The sequence below is a fragment of the Zosterops lateralis genome, assembly GCF_965231275.1.
Source record: "Zosterops lateralis genome assembly, chromosome: 1".
NCBI classification, from domain to species: Eukaryota; Metazoa; Chordata; class Aves; order Passeriformes; family Zosteropidae; genus Zosterops; species Zosterops lateralis.
In genome coordinates, this window is record NC_139762.1 from 92644118 (window position 1) to 92663525 (window position 19408).

Below are 19408 nucleotides of genomic sequence, written 5' to 3' on the forward strand. Positions count from 1 at the left end.
TTGTTCTTACTTATTCTTGAGGCCACTTTTACAGTGCTTCTTATGTTAATAACTTTTACTAAAGTTCCTTATTGGCTTAAATTGATTAATTGATTAGGAAAATGGAATTTCTCCCAAGGTTAAAAAGCAAACCTGCAGAAGAGGAAGCATGTCTTCAGTTCTGAAGGAAGACAATCGAACCACAGACATGCCTTCAGGGCATGCAGCTTCCTTTGAGCAATTCAAATTTGGGCACCTTGGAAAATCCTGCTGCTAATCACACCACCAGAGAGCAGAAGCTGCCAAGCATCCAACAGGCTGGCTCAGTGTGTAGTCCAGCTGCACTGCAAGGAGGCTTTTGCTAATCAGGTGCTTTGAATCTCTGTGCTCATTATTTAGGATACTGTAACACACATCCTCACTTCCACCATAACTGCTTGTCTGACTTCTACCTTTCCCACAACTTTTGACTACAGAGGAAGAATATCTTGCCCAGTGGATTTCACAGGAACTCTAAAGCCTTGTCATTGCATATTTTGAACACATCCTGATAAATATTCCTTACCTCACAGCTACTGAGGTCTAAAGACACCTCCTTCAGATTGTGATTGCAAGCCAGGCCTAATAAAAGCGCTCTGAAAAAGATCAATTTTAGAATAGTTTTAAAAAAATAAAGGGCAGCTTTACATCATCATCATCTAAGTGATCACAGGTTAATACACCTATAATGCAAAGATTCATTTCAAAACAACACCAGCTGAACAGTTATTTCTTCACTGACAGTGGCAGCACAAGCCTGCCACACTCAAAACACTCCAGGAGCTTCAAAAACGGTAGGGATGCAAGGCTAATGAAGAAACTCTAAAGCTAATGCACCATCAACGTTTAATAACATTCATTAGAGATGATTTTTCTTCAGCATTAATTTTCAAAGAGCACCAAATGATTATAAATGGAGTGTTCTGTCATATAACCATACAATATCTCTGATTTTCCAAAAATCTAGTAAAAAAATAGGTTTTTAAAATACACAAGATGCCATGCAGCCAACCATTTCAGCCAGGCACAATGCCTGTAACACTCAAAGGCTGGAGCATGTTCCAGTATCACAAAATTCTCCACTTCCACAATCCAACAAGATTTCAAAATTATATTCCTATGCAATGGCATCCTTTGCCTTTAGGCAGATTGGCAGACACATGAAGTAACAACTACTTATGGTTTTCATAAACCCACTTTTAAAGTCTTACAGAAGTTTGTTTCCACATCTAAAAGTTAGTGTTAATATCACACTTATATTAATACTGTCAAATCAGAAAGCACAACAATATGTGTAATAGAGAAGGAACAAACAAAATCTGTGTATACCTTCTAATATCTTCAGAATAGATGCAGCCTTGGATTAATAAGTGAACAGAGAGACAGAAGGACTTTCTTCTCCAACTGCATTTCAGCCAAAAGCAGCTAACCAAGTGACTGATGGATGGAGAAAAAAAACCAACCCCTTCTGATGAGCCATTTGTCTACACACTTGCTATGCAAGTAGTGTGTCAAAGCTACATTTGAAATGTGTGTGTCTTGGGGAAGTTTTTCATTTAAACCTATTTCTATCTTCTATCCTGCAAGTATAATCAGACCTTCCCTATTAACAAAGGCAAATGTCTTGTGCTTATTTACTTAAGCTATTAATATACAGAGCCGAGGGGGAGGGAAGTGAAAGTTCTGCAACAGTTCTCACAAATTTTCAGATTATCTTGTCTATCTTTCTTACCCAGACATGTTTTTTATTCAGTCAGTCTGGCTGATGGTAAGCTTGCAAAGAGCTTCCTAAACATTTCCAGGAAATAAAAAATATGTGCAAGCATAAAAAAGTGCAGATTAAAAAATGAGACACCGTGCTGCTTCAATTGTACACTTTTTAGAGAAAGAAAAAAAAGGGTTTTTTCCCTAACCTCTTCCCTATAAATTCACCCTAAGAAAATCCCCTTATTTCTCAATTCTTTGTCATGAAAAATCACCAGCCTTCAAAGGGCCTGAAGCCAGACATATTATACTTACACTTGGCCACTATGTTTAAATCACACACATAGAAACACATGGAGAGGTCTTATCAACTGTGCATGATGCAAAACACAAGAGTTGTCCTTGTAATTAGCATTTGGATGAGAAGCACATCAGAAACTTGTTACAGCACTGACAGATTAAAATGCAATTTTTGGCAAAGTCTGTAAAATTCAACAAAAATGCCAACTTCTACTTCAACAAGGACAAGAGTACAAACTGCCTCCATTAAAAAATGGTGAAAAAAAGAGTGAGCTGCAATGGAACATTAACTATATTACCTATGTACAAGGTATACTCTCTCCTCACCTACCACATGGCATCCTCAAAGTACAGCTTTATCAGCAAACCTGAAAGGCTTGATTTACACTGTCTAAGCAAATTCATGTCCTTCACAGACTGCACAAATTAACCAGCATCTTTAAACTCACTGACTTAGCACATGCAATTAAACATACCACAACTGTAGAGCTAAAGGAGGCCTATAAAGAAATCAAATAACAACTAATTAGGAGAATTTGGAACTCACAATATCAGGTATCTGGATTTCATCTATATATTTCTCTAGGCAGGATTGATCTTGAATCACACACTGAACTTGGTGACTTCTGGTTCATGGACACAAACCAGGAACTTCTCCTTTGTCACTGGACAGCTCCAACTCCAAAAGCTTTTTCATATAGGCTGACCAATGAAGCCGGAAAAGTACTATTATGATACACCATAGTTTTTAATTTTTCCTTCCTGGAGCCACCTCTCACATGCTCTTGCAGCCCCGGCAGTGACGAATTTAAGTCTGCCTGAAAAAAACCTGTTTCTATCTTCTTGTGTTTAACCAACACTGTGATCTTGATGTTTCTGGAGAAGTTTTTTAATTTCTTGCAGTTAAGAACAAAAGGCAAAGCAGCTGTTCCACAATACACATCCTCAGTCCTTTTAAACCCAGATTAACTTCCACAGGACATTTTTTGAAGTGGATTAGTCAAGCTATGTAGGGTTTGAGAGGTAAAGCAAGGTGTCCTGCAGATCAAAGTCCTTTGTAATGTTGTGACACACTCAGCTCAAACTAAATGAAAAATTTAGGTCAGAGAAAAAGCACATCACAGAAATTACCAAAAAGTACTAACAGCTTCTGTCCTACCTCCTAGGCAGGGGTGAATGCTGTCACCAGAACAATAGCAGTCCAGGCCAAAATACCAGACAGCTGAGAGTGGCATGGACACTCTGAGACCATTCACATCCAGCTGGACTTTGCAAAGATGCCCCTCCCTGGAGCTTTCTGTGCTAGTGAAAGAGCTTTCTGCTCTCAGCTCATCCTACGCTCCCCATCACTACCTGTTCCACCAACACCAACCAGGCAAGTAACTCCCTCAAACTCAATTTAGTCAAATTGAGCCAGATTATCTTAAACATTACCAGAAGCAAATTTTTGCTAATGCATATTTTGACTGAAAAGGACTAGGAAGATACCATCTGTTGTCCAGCTGGCAGGCAAAGGGTCCCAAGCTTTTGGGATAAACTAATATAATAACATCTTTCATGAGCTCAGGCAATTGTACAGTACTCACCTGCTAAAATTCCTCATACCATAAGAGATACTCAACATGACAAGAAGAGAACCTTAATGAACCTTAATGTTTGGTGCTTCTCACCTTTCCTAATCTCTGCATTCAATGATACATTCAGTGTCCCATAGTATTCTCTTTTTCCTGTCAAACCACTACTGTCTTCTGTAGCAGTCACATCCTTGTTTTTCTTCCCTAATGTCCTCCACCATAGGATCAATAGCTCTAAATTATTCAGAATCAACCATATTTCAAACAAATCACCTTCTGTTTGAAAACACATCTGTACCGCACCTTCCTAACACTGCCAAAGTCTGAGCAAGCACAACAACAACCAAGAGCATCACACAGAACAAAGTGAAAGATCAGAGCTAAAATCCATATTCATTCTGCAGTTTAATATGGATTTCAGCCCAGTGAATCTGAGTTAACCATCAGGCACTTCTCAGACCTGCTAAGCAACAAGACAAGAGCCCACAGGCAGAAACTGATGCACAGGAAGTTCCACTTGAACATGAGGAAGGACTTCTTTATTGTGCAGGTGACTGTGCACAGGAAGAGGTGGCCCAGAGATGTTGTGGAGTCTTCCCCACTGGAGATACTCAAGAACTATCTGGATGCAATCCTGTGCCATGCTCTGTAGGATGACCCTACTTAAGCAGAGAGGTTGGACCAAATGACCCACTGAAGTCCCTCCCAACCTGAGCCATTCTGTGAATTTGTGATATTGTACTGCCCTCCTCAGTACTGAATTGCATTAAGAAAAAAATACTCCAAAACCACGTACATTACTCTTTCAGCTGTTGCACTTGTCACTCTTCCCTCCTTTAGTTTCCTCCAGAGTGTATAAAAAGCTTTCCATCCCATTCTCACTAACTATTCTTTATATCCCACATCTCCAATTTTGCCATCAAGTCCTGTTCATTAGATACTCCCCATTCCCCTCTTCCATTCTCCCTCAGGCTGCAGGCTCCCAGCCACACAAGGATACATCCATGCACCTATATCCATATTAGGATTGCAAAATAGGTTGTGAATGTGTCTAGGTGTCTGCTATGCATAAGGTTATGTATATTTTAATGCATATTAGTTAGGAAGATGACACTTTGAAAAGAGCCCTTTCTTTAATTAAGCCAAATAAACACCAGTATTCTGTCAGAATCACAGAATGGCCTATCTAGACTAGATCTATCTATCCTGACTTTAAAACACACTTTTAAATTTCATGTCTGAAAATTTCAACACAGTTCAAATCCACACACATCACAAGAAGGGTGACAGAGCTTCACAATTTCCCTCAGCCTGCAGAACCTGTTAGTCACAGGTTGAGTGACATATAACAAAAAGACTCATTTTACTTAGCATTCCTGGAAACAGCTGCCATTTTCTCCTCCCCCAAAAAGAAGAACATAGCTCTGTGCAATAGGTTTCTCCTCCCAAATCCTGCAACAGGTTCCATTTCATTATGGCTGTTGCAATAATGCAGTCCCAAAGGAATGGCACTCACACAAGCCTATAATCCCATTTCACTGTGGAGCAGTTTTGTTCATAAACTACAAAGAAAGAAACATATCCCAAAAAAACCGCTGGCGGAAGCTAAACAACTGTGACATTCCCAGAGCAAAAAATATGATTAATAGTCTCAACTGTGAGATGGAAAGAACATTTTATAAATGTGTGACCAGCACAAAACTCACACTTCTAATATTAATAATGTACAATGGGAAAAAAAAGAAGAAAGCAAAATTCTTTCCCCTTCCTTTTTAATATGAGACACCCATACAACAACAATGCAAACTAGGTTTTAGGCACAGGAGAAAATGATATTAAATTCTTACTTTAGAGGCTCAGGAGGGAGTTTAGTTCCTGAAAGGTTAATCTGCATCAAAGCAAGTGAGCTGCTGAAAAACTGTTTGAAGGAGGGAGGGACTTCTTTTCCTTTTCTGTAAGTAAACAAATTCATTAAGAAATAGCATTTATACACTCCTCATTCCAATAAATAGTGAACGCAAGCCATCAGAAATGTAATGATCTTTTACAGTTTAATTGCTCTACCTTAGGCAGTTCTGTAATCAGTGGCTCTCAATTAGCTTAGAATTATAATGTCATCAAAATGTTGATTCAACAAACAATCCTCACAACTGCACTGCTGCACAGAAGACACCACTATCTACCTTCTGTTTTGTGATCTACAAAGAACAATCATTTTGGTCTGGTTAATTGTGAACATACTTACATGTCACAAGCAGAAGATCAAACAGGACATGAACAGAACCCTGAAATTGCTTTTTTACCACTAGAAATAATTACTCGATGCTAGAATACCTTCGCATCAATTAGGCGCCATCTCTGATAAGGACTCAAAGCTTCAATCTAAAGAAAATGGAAGCTAATACCTCCTACAATGCAAGTACTCTAGAAAGTAAATGTTCAATCTCAAAGACTTTCAAAGAAAGTTCCTCCCAGAGACCAATAAAACAGGACAAAAAGCATTTGTAACTGTCATCAGATCATGAAAAATACAAACTTTAAAAATCATATATAAAGAGGAATCAAGTCAGTCAGACTTCAAAGCCTGATACTATGCCCTTTAGAGACAAAAGATTATATATAGACTTTCTGCTGCATCAGTATCACACAAACACGTATTAGACAAGGTAGCTTACTTTACAGACCTTTAGCAAAGAGCAGAAAGGAAGAAAATATTTTGCCTAGAATAAATAATACCTACTTCATTGAGCACTAAGACTTTAAAGACTTTATAAAAAAGTCTTAGATTTATTCTTAAAAAGGAGGGTGCTACATGAGTGCAAGAAATTATAAATCAAAATACTGCAGGAGTTAAGGGTAATGACATTTAAATTGTACCTGTGAGAAAACAGAGTCCTTGAGAGGCTAAGGACAGCTAGATGCTGAAGACATCCACGAAGGAGGGCTCCACACACCTGGTTCAAAATAAGAGCAAATTATTTTACTTTATATTAATCCAAAGAAGTTCCTAGGGATAGAAGGTGGGGAATGTTTCCTTGTTATTAAAATAGCCACAAAAATGGTCTTTACCATATCTAGTGCACACTCCGTGTTGGATAAATCCAGGTGAACAAGGGCATTTGGCTGGGCCAAAAAATTGTACAGGCTCTATAATTATTGGACAGAAAGAATTACAGATGTTAATTTTTATATTATGACAACAGTTACTGGATCACCACCTGTCATTGCATTTTCGGCTTTTACTATAAAATCACCTGAAACTTCACCTAATCAATATAACCTGTTTTATTTTTGCAGGCTTAAAAAATAGGGTGAAAACAGAGCTCAGACTACACTTGCCCAGCATTTCTCTTAAAGCACAGATCCTGAGTTATTGCATTTAACTTTTACAGCAGATGATAATTAAACAAAGATTTGTGACATCACTCAGATTGCTGTTACATTTCAGAAAGGCTAATTGGTTTGTAAGTCAAAGCCAGACCCTTTAAGCATGAGGGAAGCAACTAATTTGCACCTTAAGCCCGTGGTTAGGTATCAATATCAGCTGCACATTGCAGGTTTAAGGGAGAATATAGAACAGGTAACAAGATTTTAACACTGCTGGCTTCAGTACTGTATAGAATATGTCATGTAAATGTTAGACTGTGTAAAACTTCTTACTATACACTGTTTCATTTTGGGCTCTTTTTAGTCTCAGAGAGCAACACAGAAAGATAAAACTGTGACCTAATTCACAGAAAACTGGAAAGCTCAACTCCACATGAAATCCAGCCAAACAGTGCACACTTAACATTTCTAAAATAGATCCATTTTCCCCAAAATTAGGTCATTTAGCCCCTATACCTACAATACAAGAGAGGTCCCCACTTAAAAAATTTCTGTGCTTTCCTAGGGTTTATTTTAATTGCTAAGTAACAGGAGTTCCTGTTAGAAAACTGATTCCACAGATTAAGAGACCTCAGTATTAATAATCTTTATCTTTGAACCATACATCTGACAGGCTAAGAAGAGCCCCACTTTCCACATTTATCTCTTAAAATATTGTAGGTAGACCTTAGGTTTTTAAAAACCCTGCCTGCCAAAGATTTATTTATTACATTTTATTTTACCTCTTGTTTTTACATTATTTACTACGTTATTCTCTCACGGTAATTCACTGTGTGTCTTTACTTACATTTAACTATTTATTTGCTACCTTTAAAACCCTGTTGTCTCACTGACCCTTTCACCTCATGTCTGAAAAGGCTAGTTCTCTGAATATGCTGATGAATCTTATGCAAGTAAGGTATGTGAAAAAGTCATAAAGTTATATCTGACTGCACTTTAAATTATGAGATTGGCTGACCGTAGTTTTGCATCTTCTTAGACGCTCAATACTTAGAATTCAAAACCTGACAGTTACATGCACATAACTTTTGATGTGAAAGAGAAATGCAAATGTAACAGTCAAAAAGTGAATATATACAAATTGAGAAGTAAGTGGATTTCGTTATGAAGGAAATAGAGCTCCACCTTCATGGCAATTGATACACTGAAGAAAGGAGTCAAAAATAATTACATTCTTCAAAGAGTCATGGGTTTCAATAGTATGCATCAAGGAAGTGCACAAATTTATTTATACAAACAAAAATATTGAAAAACAGAAATTAATTCTTTACAAGTCAAAAGAAATAATTTGCTTCCAACCTTCCAATGGAAAATTCGTAATACTCTTATCACTAAAAAGATGATGAGGGCTTTTTAATGGCATTTTGTCACTTTCAAACAGAACTCAGAAAGAATGGCAAGTCTACTGAAAAAAAGTGGTACACTTGCACTTTTCTCATGTATCAGTAGAAGCCAAAGACTAAAGGCATGAACTAAAATAGCGTGGAATTTTTTTTAGTGGTGTGGGGCAGTTCTCTGACTTTATACCAAAGAGTAGAAATAAAACTGTTATTTTCTACCCCTACTAAAACTGTACAGAAATAAAGGTCAAAAAGGATCCAAACAAAAAGGTTTTTGCCTTTCTCTCAACCGTTAATTAAAACACCCATTCATTATCTCCCCAGGGAGAGAGGAGTGCTTACCGAGAGATCATCTCCGCGGAGCGCGTTCCCTGAGAGGTCCAGATAGACGAGTGTGCTGGCGATCAGCGAGTTGGCACTCAGTGACTGGGAAAGGCTGTTCACCCCTGCCAAAAAAGAGGTCACAACTCAGATGAGCTGCCTCTACACACAGTTTCAGTGAACACAGACACACACAAACGCTGAATGACTTCCTACTGCCATCACTGTACTGCAGCTGAGGAATACAGATCACCAGGCAGATATGAGACCTTTCCTGACACAGCATGCCCAGTTCCACCTGCACCATGCTCTCCCAGCTTCCCTAATGGAGCCACAGTGGGATCCCAGATCTAGGATGTATCCAGATCCATTTTCAAACAGATTTTAAAAACACAGTTTACTCCATAATTTTAAGCCAGTGTATTCCTACAAGCAACAATATTTAGATAAAACTATTTGTGGAAGTAGATGAAAGCATCTGTGGAAGACCAAGTATATTAACAATTATAATTGCCGGAACTTCAAAAGAGACTGATGAGACCTAGAAATTAAAAATATTTCAATTAATGTATTTGCCTGCAATTTCATAAAAATAGTTAATTAAAAGTACCAAGAGATGCATAAAGACTCTCAGTTGCTTATCAGAACAAAAACATATTTTTCACATTAAAATTAAAAAGCTCATATTGGGAACAAACCAGTCAGGGCTTTCTTCCACTGAAACTTCTCAGCTTTTCAAAATACAAATTAGGACATGGCTATTTCTGATTCCTTGAAATCTAACTTTCATCTGAGGGCTCTGCAGCTTATCATCAACTTCTCAATTTTTTGCAGATTATCTTTGCTGCCTTTTAAGCACTACATGCATATGTTTCTTACATGCATAAGCATCACTTTAGTTGATGCAGCAGTTTTTTATAAGTGCCTGGCCAAAGCTATAAAGAAGGCAAGTGATCTACACAGCATTCAACAATTTCTCAAAGCTGGTCAGGGAACTGGATGGGCATTCAATGGATGAAACACATCCAGTCTTCACTTAAAAATTACTATGAAACTGATTTGCCATTGAAGATGTGGAAGAAACAGCTAGCAAGCTGTTTCTGGAGACAAAAACACGTACGTCAGTGCTTTAATTTTCTGAGCTTTCAAATATTAAGAAAGTCTCCCATATTAGTAGTATGGCTTCAGGAGGCTTTTGAAGTTAGAAAGTATCAAAGCACAGCAACACCTCTGTCAAGTCTCAAATCTTTTCTGCTTAGTGTCATTTTTCTTTTAGCTTGAGATGATGGAGTTGAATGTACACCCTATTGCTAAAGGTATACTGCAAACTAATATTTTGTGAAACTTCAAAAGATCTAGAAGCTCTGTTTAAATGCTTGACATTAGAGCTTTGGATTCACTTGAGTGAGCCTTCTCAACAACATTTACAAGCAAAAAGAAGGAAGAAATGCAATTTTGTCCTGGTTGCTTGATGGTACCTAGTTATCAGCTGGGGTTCCAACTGGGTTAAACTATCAGCAATCCAGCACGTACAACCAAGAACCAATTCTAGGAATTCAGAAGCAGAGTCTGAGGGAGAAGAAGAATTACGAACAATTCATAATGTTGTTGCTTGTTTCATGCTTAAAAAGGGCGAACTGCTCAGAATCAGCCACATCAGTGATGGCAAACAATGTGAATGAGGGATTTTTTTAATTAGCCTCTGGCTTGGGGTCAGAAAAGCAAGCTTTATCTTTGAATGAGTACACTAAAATTTCCCATTTAACCAGAATCTTCAAATCAATAAATTTATGTTTGAACTTCACACTACCTCATGCTATACTCTAACAGTAATCTCACTTTCATTTGCAGACAATCTTTTATGCTCTTTTACCACTCTCAGGAGGCTCAGACTGTTAATAGCTCTCAGGAACTTTGAGATACAATATTTGAAGAAAGATCAGCTGGGAAGTTGCCACCTGAACTTCACTTGTCAATCTTAGAAACTAATCTCAAATAGAAAGCACTTTTAAAATAAGGTCAAAACCTGCAAGGGACTGTTCTGAATTTCTGAAAAGCTTAAAATTATATATATATAAAATAAATAAAAAGGTTGAAGGAAAAAAATATGTGCACTTCAGAGTCTACTGAATCCAAGATCCAAGGACTCTTTTAGACTTTCTCCATAGAAAGCACTACAAGTTCAAAAATAGCCTCTCAAGTTAAAACCAAATCATTACTGTCTTCTTAGGTTAGAGAGAAACTGACAGCTTTCCAGCAACCTGAATTGCTTCAGGTCCTGTGGGTTGTAAGGATTCCCATTTTAAGACATGGCATATGCTATTTTTAAGAAATACTGAGGAGCTGCCACGAGACAGCATTAATGGTAACATGTTACTCTCAAGGTCATCACTATTAGATGTACTGGAAAACATTTTCAACTTTTACTTAAAGATCATCTTTAAAAGGTATGTTTAAAACCTTCAGATTCTTTTAATAACCTCAGAATTCACTTTCACTGACAAGAGTTGTGTGGGTGAACTTCATCAAACTGGCATTTATTTTTTATGATGAAGGAAATGTTGCTATAGTGCTCTCTTGACTCAAACTTCACAATCAATTGCTGAAATAATTCAGCTCACATGAAGAAAAGTAGAGAATGAATGAACATTTCAGAACAGCATAAATTGCTGTTAAATTCATAAGTATCTCATTTCAAGAGTACATGTTACATTAGTCAAGATTCTTAATCAACTGTCACCAAAAATTGAGTTAGCAGTAGAAAACAACAACCCCAGAATGAAATAAAAATATTTTTAGAGAAAATCATTATTTAATAAATTCACCTTTGGATTTACTGATTACTTAAGCATAATAAGAGCCATAGACACTCATAATAAAATAATAAAAACGTCCTTTACCCCACCCATATTTCCCCAGGTCAGTCCTTGAAGCTATGGAGAATACAGAATCTGCACTTCACAGAACAATAATAGACATGATAAAAGTGCATGGTTTCTATCTTTTATCAGCTAATGTCCTTTATGCTGTTAACTCAGTCATCTTTTCCAGGTCATCAACATCTACAAAAAAGCAGCAATAATGTCAGTGTGGTTTTTCTATTTTTAACACCCATTACCTACACAGGAGATCCTGGGTTTCTGTGAATTGTGTAAGAGGTCACTGCTTCTGCTACTTGTAAAACAAAAATACAAAAAACCCTGAAAGCTTTTGACTTGTGTTTCACTGCTGTTATCGCTTTTAAAATGCACAATCATTTCAATTACAATATCAAATCAGAAATTTGTAGGTTATAAAACAGAGAAGTCTTTAGTCACAGCAAGTCACTCACCAGCAGTCACTCACCATAAGTCACAATGCTTAATTTCATAAAATAACTGTGTACAAGACATTTGGAAATTTCCCTACACATTTTTGATTCAGACTTTTTTTGAAGCACATATGAAACATATCTTTCAAGTCAATCCTAATTTCAGTCTTCCTTTATAGTACAGGTTCAAACTTAACCTTTACAGAAACTAGTCTGAGTTTATCAAAGTGCTGAAGGGTACTCGGAACCCAGCCCAGGGTTCAGCAACCCAGGGTTGCAAAAAAAGCAGCTGTACTGTTGAGAAAATATATGTAAATAATTTACAAAATAATTATTTTATATTCTGGTAAGAAAAAGTATTTTTTGTATGCAAATCTGAAAGTTTTAGTAAATAAAAAGAGGCATATCTATAAAACATACCTTTAGGTGACAAGGAGGTTTTAGATAAATTTAAATGCTTCAGTCCCTTTGGAAGTTTGGCAAACTGGATGCTCAAAGATGACACACCTGTTGAGGGAGAAAAGACAGAACTTGTCTGAAAACATCCATTTTGTGACCTCAGGTTTTCCCAGCAAATCTCAGCAGGGACAAACTGCATCAGTGACACCTGAGGAGGAACTGCACTCACTGTGCAGGGGGGCTCTGTCATTCTATGAACCTTTTACTGATGTAATCAAGATCCCTGCTTTGCTAACCACTGAACAGAGAGGAAACTTTGTTTTTAAATATCAGCAATGCTCCTTAATTAGTTTAAAAACTTTATAATACACACATACTTTTGAGAAGGAGTCAAAGCGAAGTTATTACACACACACCAAGCAGTCAGCACTTGGAAAATCTAGAAGCTTTATGTTTCAGAAAAAAAACTAAATCAAAAAAATCTAGACATGAACTAAACCTCAATAATGCTGTTTCACATAAAACTTCCAGCTATTTTTATTTTCTTTTAAAAACAAGGGCTGTCAAGGCAAGAAAGGCACCCACATTAGCTAACATGACCTTCTTTTTCTGAGGCAAACCCCAAGAGCCTGAAACCTTTACTAAGTCATAATGGCCACTTAATTCTCTTACAGCAGCCTGCAGGCTCCCAGCCAGGACACAGGCTTGGAAATGCCACAACGGTTGCAATCATAAACAGTAAAAACCTATTAAAATGCTGACACAGACTGGAGTACATCAGCACAAATTCAACAAAAGAAGAAAACCATAAGAAGACTCTTTTCATCAAAGCCTTTACCCAGAGTGTCCAAGTTCCCCACTCCACAAATTTCATGCTCCATTTTAAGCAAAAGATTGAAATCTGATTAAGAGGGCACATCCTAAATAACAATGCAACTAAGCTGTGAAATATTTATTAGAGGAATAAATCAACACAGAAAGTCCAGGCTTAACCTGAGGTGTGAAATACAATCGTCTACAGCAATTCACTTGGAGAGAAAAGGGCAGAGAGGAAGAGGGTAAAACCTTTTACTTGATTGAAAACATAGTAAATTAAAAAGCTGATACCCTTCCACATACACAGACATGAAACAGTGTGAACTGTAGGTCACATACCTACGTTTTACTCTGGTTTTATTCTGTTTTACTTATCATTGATAATGAAGGAGGCAGCTACCTTGCAAATACTGTGGTAGGGTTGTTTTTTTAATGCTCTCTGTAAAAGCATGTTGGGTGCAACACCCATGCAGCTCAAAACAATACACTATCTTTTATTTATATTGCTAAAACATATAAATAGACCCTTGAGGGCTTGGAATAATTTACTGTAAAGCACAATGGTAACCAGATATCTTCACCAATTTTCAGGAAGAATTAATCAAATCAGAGTAACAGGACTTTCTTTCATAGCTCTACAAGGACAATCAGTATCACTAAGGATACAACAAATGTAATTTTTGCTGTTAAGCATTTTGACTAAGACAGGCAGCGAATAGTTTTACCTCTCCATCTTTGTGTTTAGCTAACAATCTGCAGACTAATTATTGTTCTAGCCAAGCTGAACAATCTTCACATTTTACGAGCACGGGGGTTAAGTTTTAACTATAAGATACAGGAATTAGGTGCAGAAAAGAAAAAGTGCTACTGGTTACTTTGTCCCTTGAACACTCTTTAAGTCACTCTTTTTTGCTAATAGCATAACAGAGATGAGAGTTTACATGGCAGAAATGGAGCTAGCTGCATCCAGGCACACAGTTTGGAATTTGAGTACTAATAGGCTTCAGTATGTTTGTTTTGCATTATTTTTAACAAAATATGAGATTAAATTCTGATTCTAGTAGAATCAAAAGCAAAACTGCCATCACTTCAGTGTGGCTAGATTTTTACAGGTAGGATTGATAATAAACTTTCCAGGTGTTAGTCTCAATAATATTGACAGTACCATAAAGGACAGTCAAACACAATTTAAGAGACTGGTCTCAATAAAAAAATCACTGCACATAAACACTGCACTGTATTTGAACTGAAGAAGGTCCTTTAGGTAAACTAAACCCACTACCCATGCTGTTGGAATACAGACAGTTGCATCAATATGTAATAATATCATGCCTTCACTCATTGATACTCAACAATATACAATAGCTTACTGTATGTTTGTGTTCATACAGGGTACAAAATGCTCTTCTTCAGAAAACAAACAACTCTGTGATTTCCCTTATAACTGCAAAATAATCTAGTTCCAGTTCCTGCAGGTGATTTTTCAAAAAGTATTTTCCAAAATCCATGTTTATATGAATCTCCACTTTTACTTGTGAAATTCTTTCTACCGCTCCAGTTTATCAAAGTCAAATCTACCTTGCACCCAGAGAATTTTCTTATACTGAAAAGCTGCAATATTTGCACACTGCAATTATAATTAATTTCTAAGTACTCTATAACCTATCTAATTCTAATGAAAAGGTCAAATCTTAATTGCATATTTGATAGGAGAGGCTGAGATAATGAAAAAAACCCACTAATTTCTCCAAGTTGTAGTTTCTGCATTCCCTTTTTGTCTTCTATGTGGATACTGTGGAATGGCTTGAATCTATAGGTTTGTTGCAAAGAAAGCACCCCATGGATATGTTTAAAAAATGAAAGAAAAATTGCCTGCACTGTAGAGTATCCGATGTTTGGTCAATTGTTTTGCTTCCAAGATAAAAATGAGTTCCTTTGCAAAAAAAAAAAAACCCTTCAAATAACACAACCTAAATACATTTCTTCAAAAGCAGAATCAACAATGTAGCAGCCTTTTTTCCAGCCCTCAACAGAAATTTCTGTAATATGCAGTAGGCCTAGGGCACATTGTAACAATAATGTTCTTCAGCAAAGCACTGGCTTTCATGTGATAAGAATTCTTAACGAGAACAAACAATAATCAGTAGGCAAGGGGTAATCAGAAGAGTTAAAGCAATTCATGTGAACAATTTCAAATAAAAAACTACTCAGAACAGGTTAAAAACAAAAACATTATCATACTTGCTTCTAGTCAAAAGAGAAGTAATACAGATGTAGAAAGGGAAAAAAAACCCCTTTCCCAGCTATTTTTCTCCTCACTGAACCAGCAAAAAAGAAGAGACACCTACAAAATTCTGTGTTAACAACATTCTGAGTCCATCAGGTTGTAATCAGAATGAACAGCTTTTCTATTTTGAACTGTGCCAGCGAAGAGAATACAAAATTTCCCCTAAACAAATCAAATAAAACAAGGAAAGGTTCATTCTGTAAAATTCTTATTTTTCTTCTAGCCCAACAGGAGTACAAGATAGTCTGATCCCAGAACACTGTGTGCCTGGAATGCATTAAGTGAAGCAAATGGAAATCTCACATGGGCAGCGCTGAAGGGTCAACTCCAGACTGAAAGAATGTAACCTTATTTTAAAAATAAATGCCTCTTGGGTGAAAAAAGAATAGACAAGGGAGAGGAATGACTTGATATGTACTGAAATCATGCCTAGTGATGCCTAGTCTGAGAAAAGCTGAGCTGTTCAGCTTGATTTTCCATCTTGTGGAGTTAACAGCATATTGGTCCGTAGGAATGCCAGTTATGCCCAAATTACTGAACTTTGCCAAGACCTCACAACAGGGCAGGCTAGCACAGAGCTGAGAAAAAGGGGCAATTTTCACACTGAAAAGAAATATGGCATTACAACTGACATAGAAACACAAAACCATCAGAAAAATACAACCCAAGAAACAAAGTTCCTTGTGCTTCACCTTCCAACTGAATACACTGTTTTTAAAAATGCACACCTCTTAAGAACTAGAAGGTTATTTTAACCCTCTAGTCCTAAACAATCACGTTCTACCTTCTTCTAAAATCTACGGTTGTTTTAAGACATTTAAATATTTCCCAACACACCAATGGATATGTGTAAGTCAAAAAGAATGGCAATTCTCAGTCATTCATGAACAACAGAAATTTACAGTAGTATTACGCACAAAACAATAACCTACTTTTCAGGCAAAGCTGAGTGGAGCAGCAATAACCCTCCTATTATGTTTATAGAAAGAGAAAAAGGTAAATGTTACAGTACCTCTATCTTCAAGGGGATTGCTAGCAAGGTTGATCGTATGGAGTCCTGAGTTGGGATTATGGGCTAGGGCACTGGCTAGTTTCTGTGCAAAATCCCTGCAACAAAAAAGAGAAGGAGAAGGAATCCTGTTATCTCCTCTGTCAACAGTACATTCAAAGGCTTAAAAGCAAAAAGCATCGAGGGATTACTAGACACAAGTGGCCTTTGCTACTGCAGAGCACTAACTGAGATTCTTCATGGTTCTAAACAATGCTTATCTGGTTAATTTGCTATCTTTCACAGGGAGTTACTTCATTATTTATTTATTCTGTGACCTAAGAGTCTGAAGAGTATACAAGCAAAGCCTAAAATGCTTTTGACAGAGATCTGAAGGTATAAAATAGGAGTTACACAGCAGAACTCAAAACTTGACCACATCTTTCATCTCTCTGCACACCACAGGACTTGGAGATACACATCAACTTGCATTCCACCATCTCTTTCAGTCACAAGCCATCCTGCTCACTTGCAGCAGCTTTCTGCTAATAGTCACTCAAACAGATGGGCTTTGCAGCATATCCAGAAGTATTTCTAACCTTATAAAACAGCAGGAATAGCTCTGTCAAAGAACAGCAGCACTCTGATGAGCTGGTCTTTTGCTTCTTTTTACAGTGTGAAGCATCAAAGGGCATGCCCGGCTGATCAGAGTCCCAGCAATGGATCCAAAAGAGATTTGGAGTTATCAGTTCTGTGACGCTGACAACAGCCATGCCAGGTAGCAGAGAGAGTTTTGAAGTAACCTTAACCAACTATGGTAGGTAGATGTAGTAGCATGACCTCTGTTCCAAAGCCACTTGAGAGGCAAGGGAGCAGTGCCCTGTCTGAAAGCACTTTGCTGCAGCTGGACTGCCACCACCCGCAGCACTAAGTGGAAAGGTAGCTTGGGTTTTCTTGCACACCATACTGCCACACTCTGGTGGAGACATGTTCCTTGCATGAAGTCAGAAGACTGGTGTCTGATCAGCTCTACGACAAATCCTCAAACCTGTTCTTGTACCAGCTGAGAAGTTCTGGGGTGATAAGGGACTAGATCTACTGTGGGCCTTTGATAAAGTGAGGCTGTAACTTCAGTGCTCTTACTTCACCCAAGTTAGACACCAAGATAGAATGTGAAACTATGTCTTGAATTTCCCTCTTCCTTTCTGTCCTTAAAGTACATTATTTCTCTCTCCAGCACAGTGGTGGAGAGCTACCAAAATGCTAATTAACAATGCCCTTTTTCCTTGGAACAGATCCTGCCTACCATCAAAATCTGTGCTGAGAACCACAGTGGAGGCAGCATCCTCTTCTAGTATTTGGAAAAGAAAGGAGACTGAACAGCAATTGCCTCAATAGCTTTTGGTTATCTGCAGTTGCAAAGTTTACTGGAGTACAGAGATACTCCAGGGAAGTTTAGTTTTCCTTTGAAACCCTATGTCCTTCTGGGGCTAGAACTGGTTCCAGAATTGCAGATGCATGATGAAGGGCTGCCTTTAGGAAAAACATATTCTCTTCCTAAAATACAAGCAGCATGTGAATACAAACACTCAATAAAAAGAACTTCTGGACTTGAAACTTTGCCACCTGACAGGCCCCAGGATCTCCTGCTTTGCTACCAGCTGCTGCTGCAGAAGACTACAGATCTCCTGTAGCTCCTCAGTGACATTTGCCAACACTCTGGAAATCCTCCAGCATTTCAAATGGTGCTAGATGCCTGCCCTTAGGCAACTGAATCAAGCTCCTTATGTCCAGCCAAGAAAAATGAGCTTTTGAGTTAAAAAGCAACAAACCTTTCCCACTTGAGGAGTTTCCTCCTCTTCCTTTATCCCTAACAGATTCTTGTCATTACAACACTTTGCCTATACCTCCAGGCTTCTTTACAAACTCTGCTCCAGCTTTTGCCAACAATATAGGCAGGATTACCAGAAGGTTTTGCACAGCTAGACTGTGTGTGAGCTACTGAGCAAAGGCACAGCAAACCGACTTCCACCAGAAAGCACTGGATTATCTATACCGGGCTCACAGGGCTCCAAGGCTCATTTTGGAAAAAAAAAATACAATAAACAACACACACTGTGCAGCCTCTGCCATAAACAGAGGCACCTTTGCTCTGCTCATGGGGGAACATCTCTTTCCCTTTTTGTTCACTATTTGTTTCAGGTCATAAAATTTGTTACTTCTTTTGGCTGCACATTTATGAACAGAACATGCAGTGTAAGTTTGAAACTTTCTATAAAGCATCAAGCTTGCTTCTTTATGCATTACACAGCCATGCTTGGCTGAAACAAGCTTATTCAGGCTTGGAGGTAAAGCTCCAAAAAGTTTCAATTTAACTATACATATGGCAGACTCAGGATATTTCATCAAGGGAAATAATACTACCAATCTGGAAACCTCAGACAAACAAAACAATTCCTTGAGATCTGTCTAGACAACATCCCTGTAACAGAAAAAAAAGAGGATGTGTGGGAGGAAGCAACACTGTTAGGTCTAAGGACATTAATACCCTGTCAAGAAGGGGAAGGTAAGACTTGACATGACTGTCAAAGACCCTCTGGATACCAGCAACAGGCACTTCTGTTGTTTCTGTTTCAGTACCCAACCATCCTCTGGAGGAAGAACATTTTCCTAATATCCAAGTCCTTGCCTTTTAGCATCTCCCAACAGTGCAGGCCAAGGGCAACTCCCACCATATACAGCCTGTGCCTGTCAGGCCAAGCTGCAAAGCCTGGTAGACACCAAAGCCCAGCCTAATCAATAGGCTGAGCTGCCCACTCAGAAATCAGTATTTTGGCTATCACATATTGTCCCATTCCTCTAAAATACCTCAGGGATTAATCCTCTTTTCAAGCTTATTTTCTGGGCCAGCCTGAATTACTCTGCTCTCCATGAAATCTAGACATCACATACATTAATTAAAAC

The 19408-nt window shown here is 37.9% G+C and overlaps 1 protein-coding gene across 5 annotated transcripts in view; it reads right to left on the minus strand.

Annotated features, from left to right (window-relative positions):
- Positions 1 to 19408, minus strand: part of CARMIL1 (capping protein regulator and myosin 1 linker 1) — a 192058-nt gene that overhangs the window by 72892 nt on the left and 99758 nt on the right. For all 5 annotated transcript variants that reach the window (XM_083859964.1, XM_083859965.1, XM_083859962.1 and 2 more), the window contains 7 exons: positions 16469 to 16563; positions 12375 to 12461; positions 8666 to 8769; positions 6666 to 6743; positions 6474 to 6550; positions 5444 to 5548; positions 545 to 614 (listed from right to left, as the gene is read on the minus strand). In XM_083859964.1, coding sequence (XP_083716090.1) covers positions 545 to 614; positions 5444 to 5548; positions 6474 to 6550; positions 6666 to 6743; positions 8666 to 8769; positions 12375 to 12461; positions 16469 to 16563 — 616 coding nt within the window. The remainder of the gene's footprint in view (positions 1 to 544; positions 615 to 5443; positions 5549 to 6473; positions 6551 to 6665; positions 6744 to 8665; positions 8770 to 12374; positions 12462 to 16468; positions 16564 to 19408) is intronic.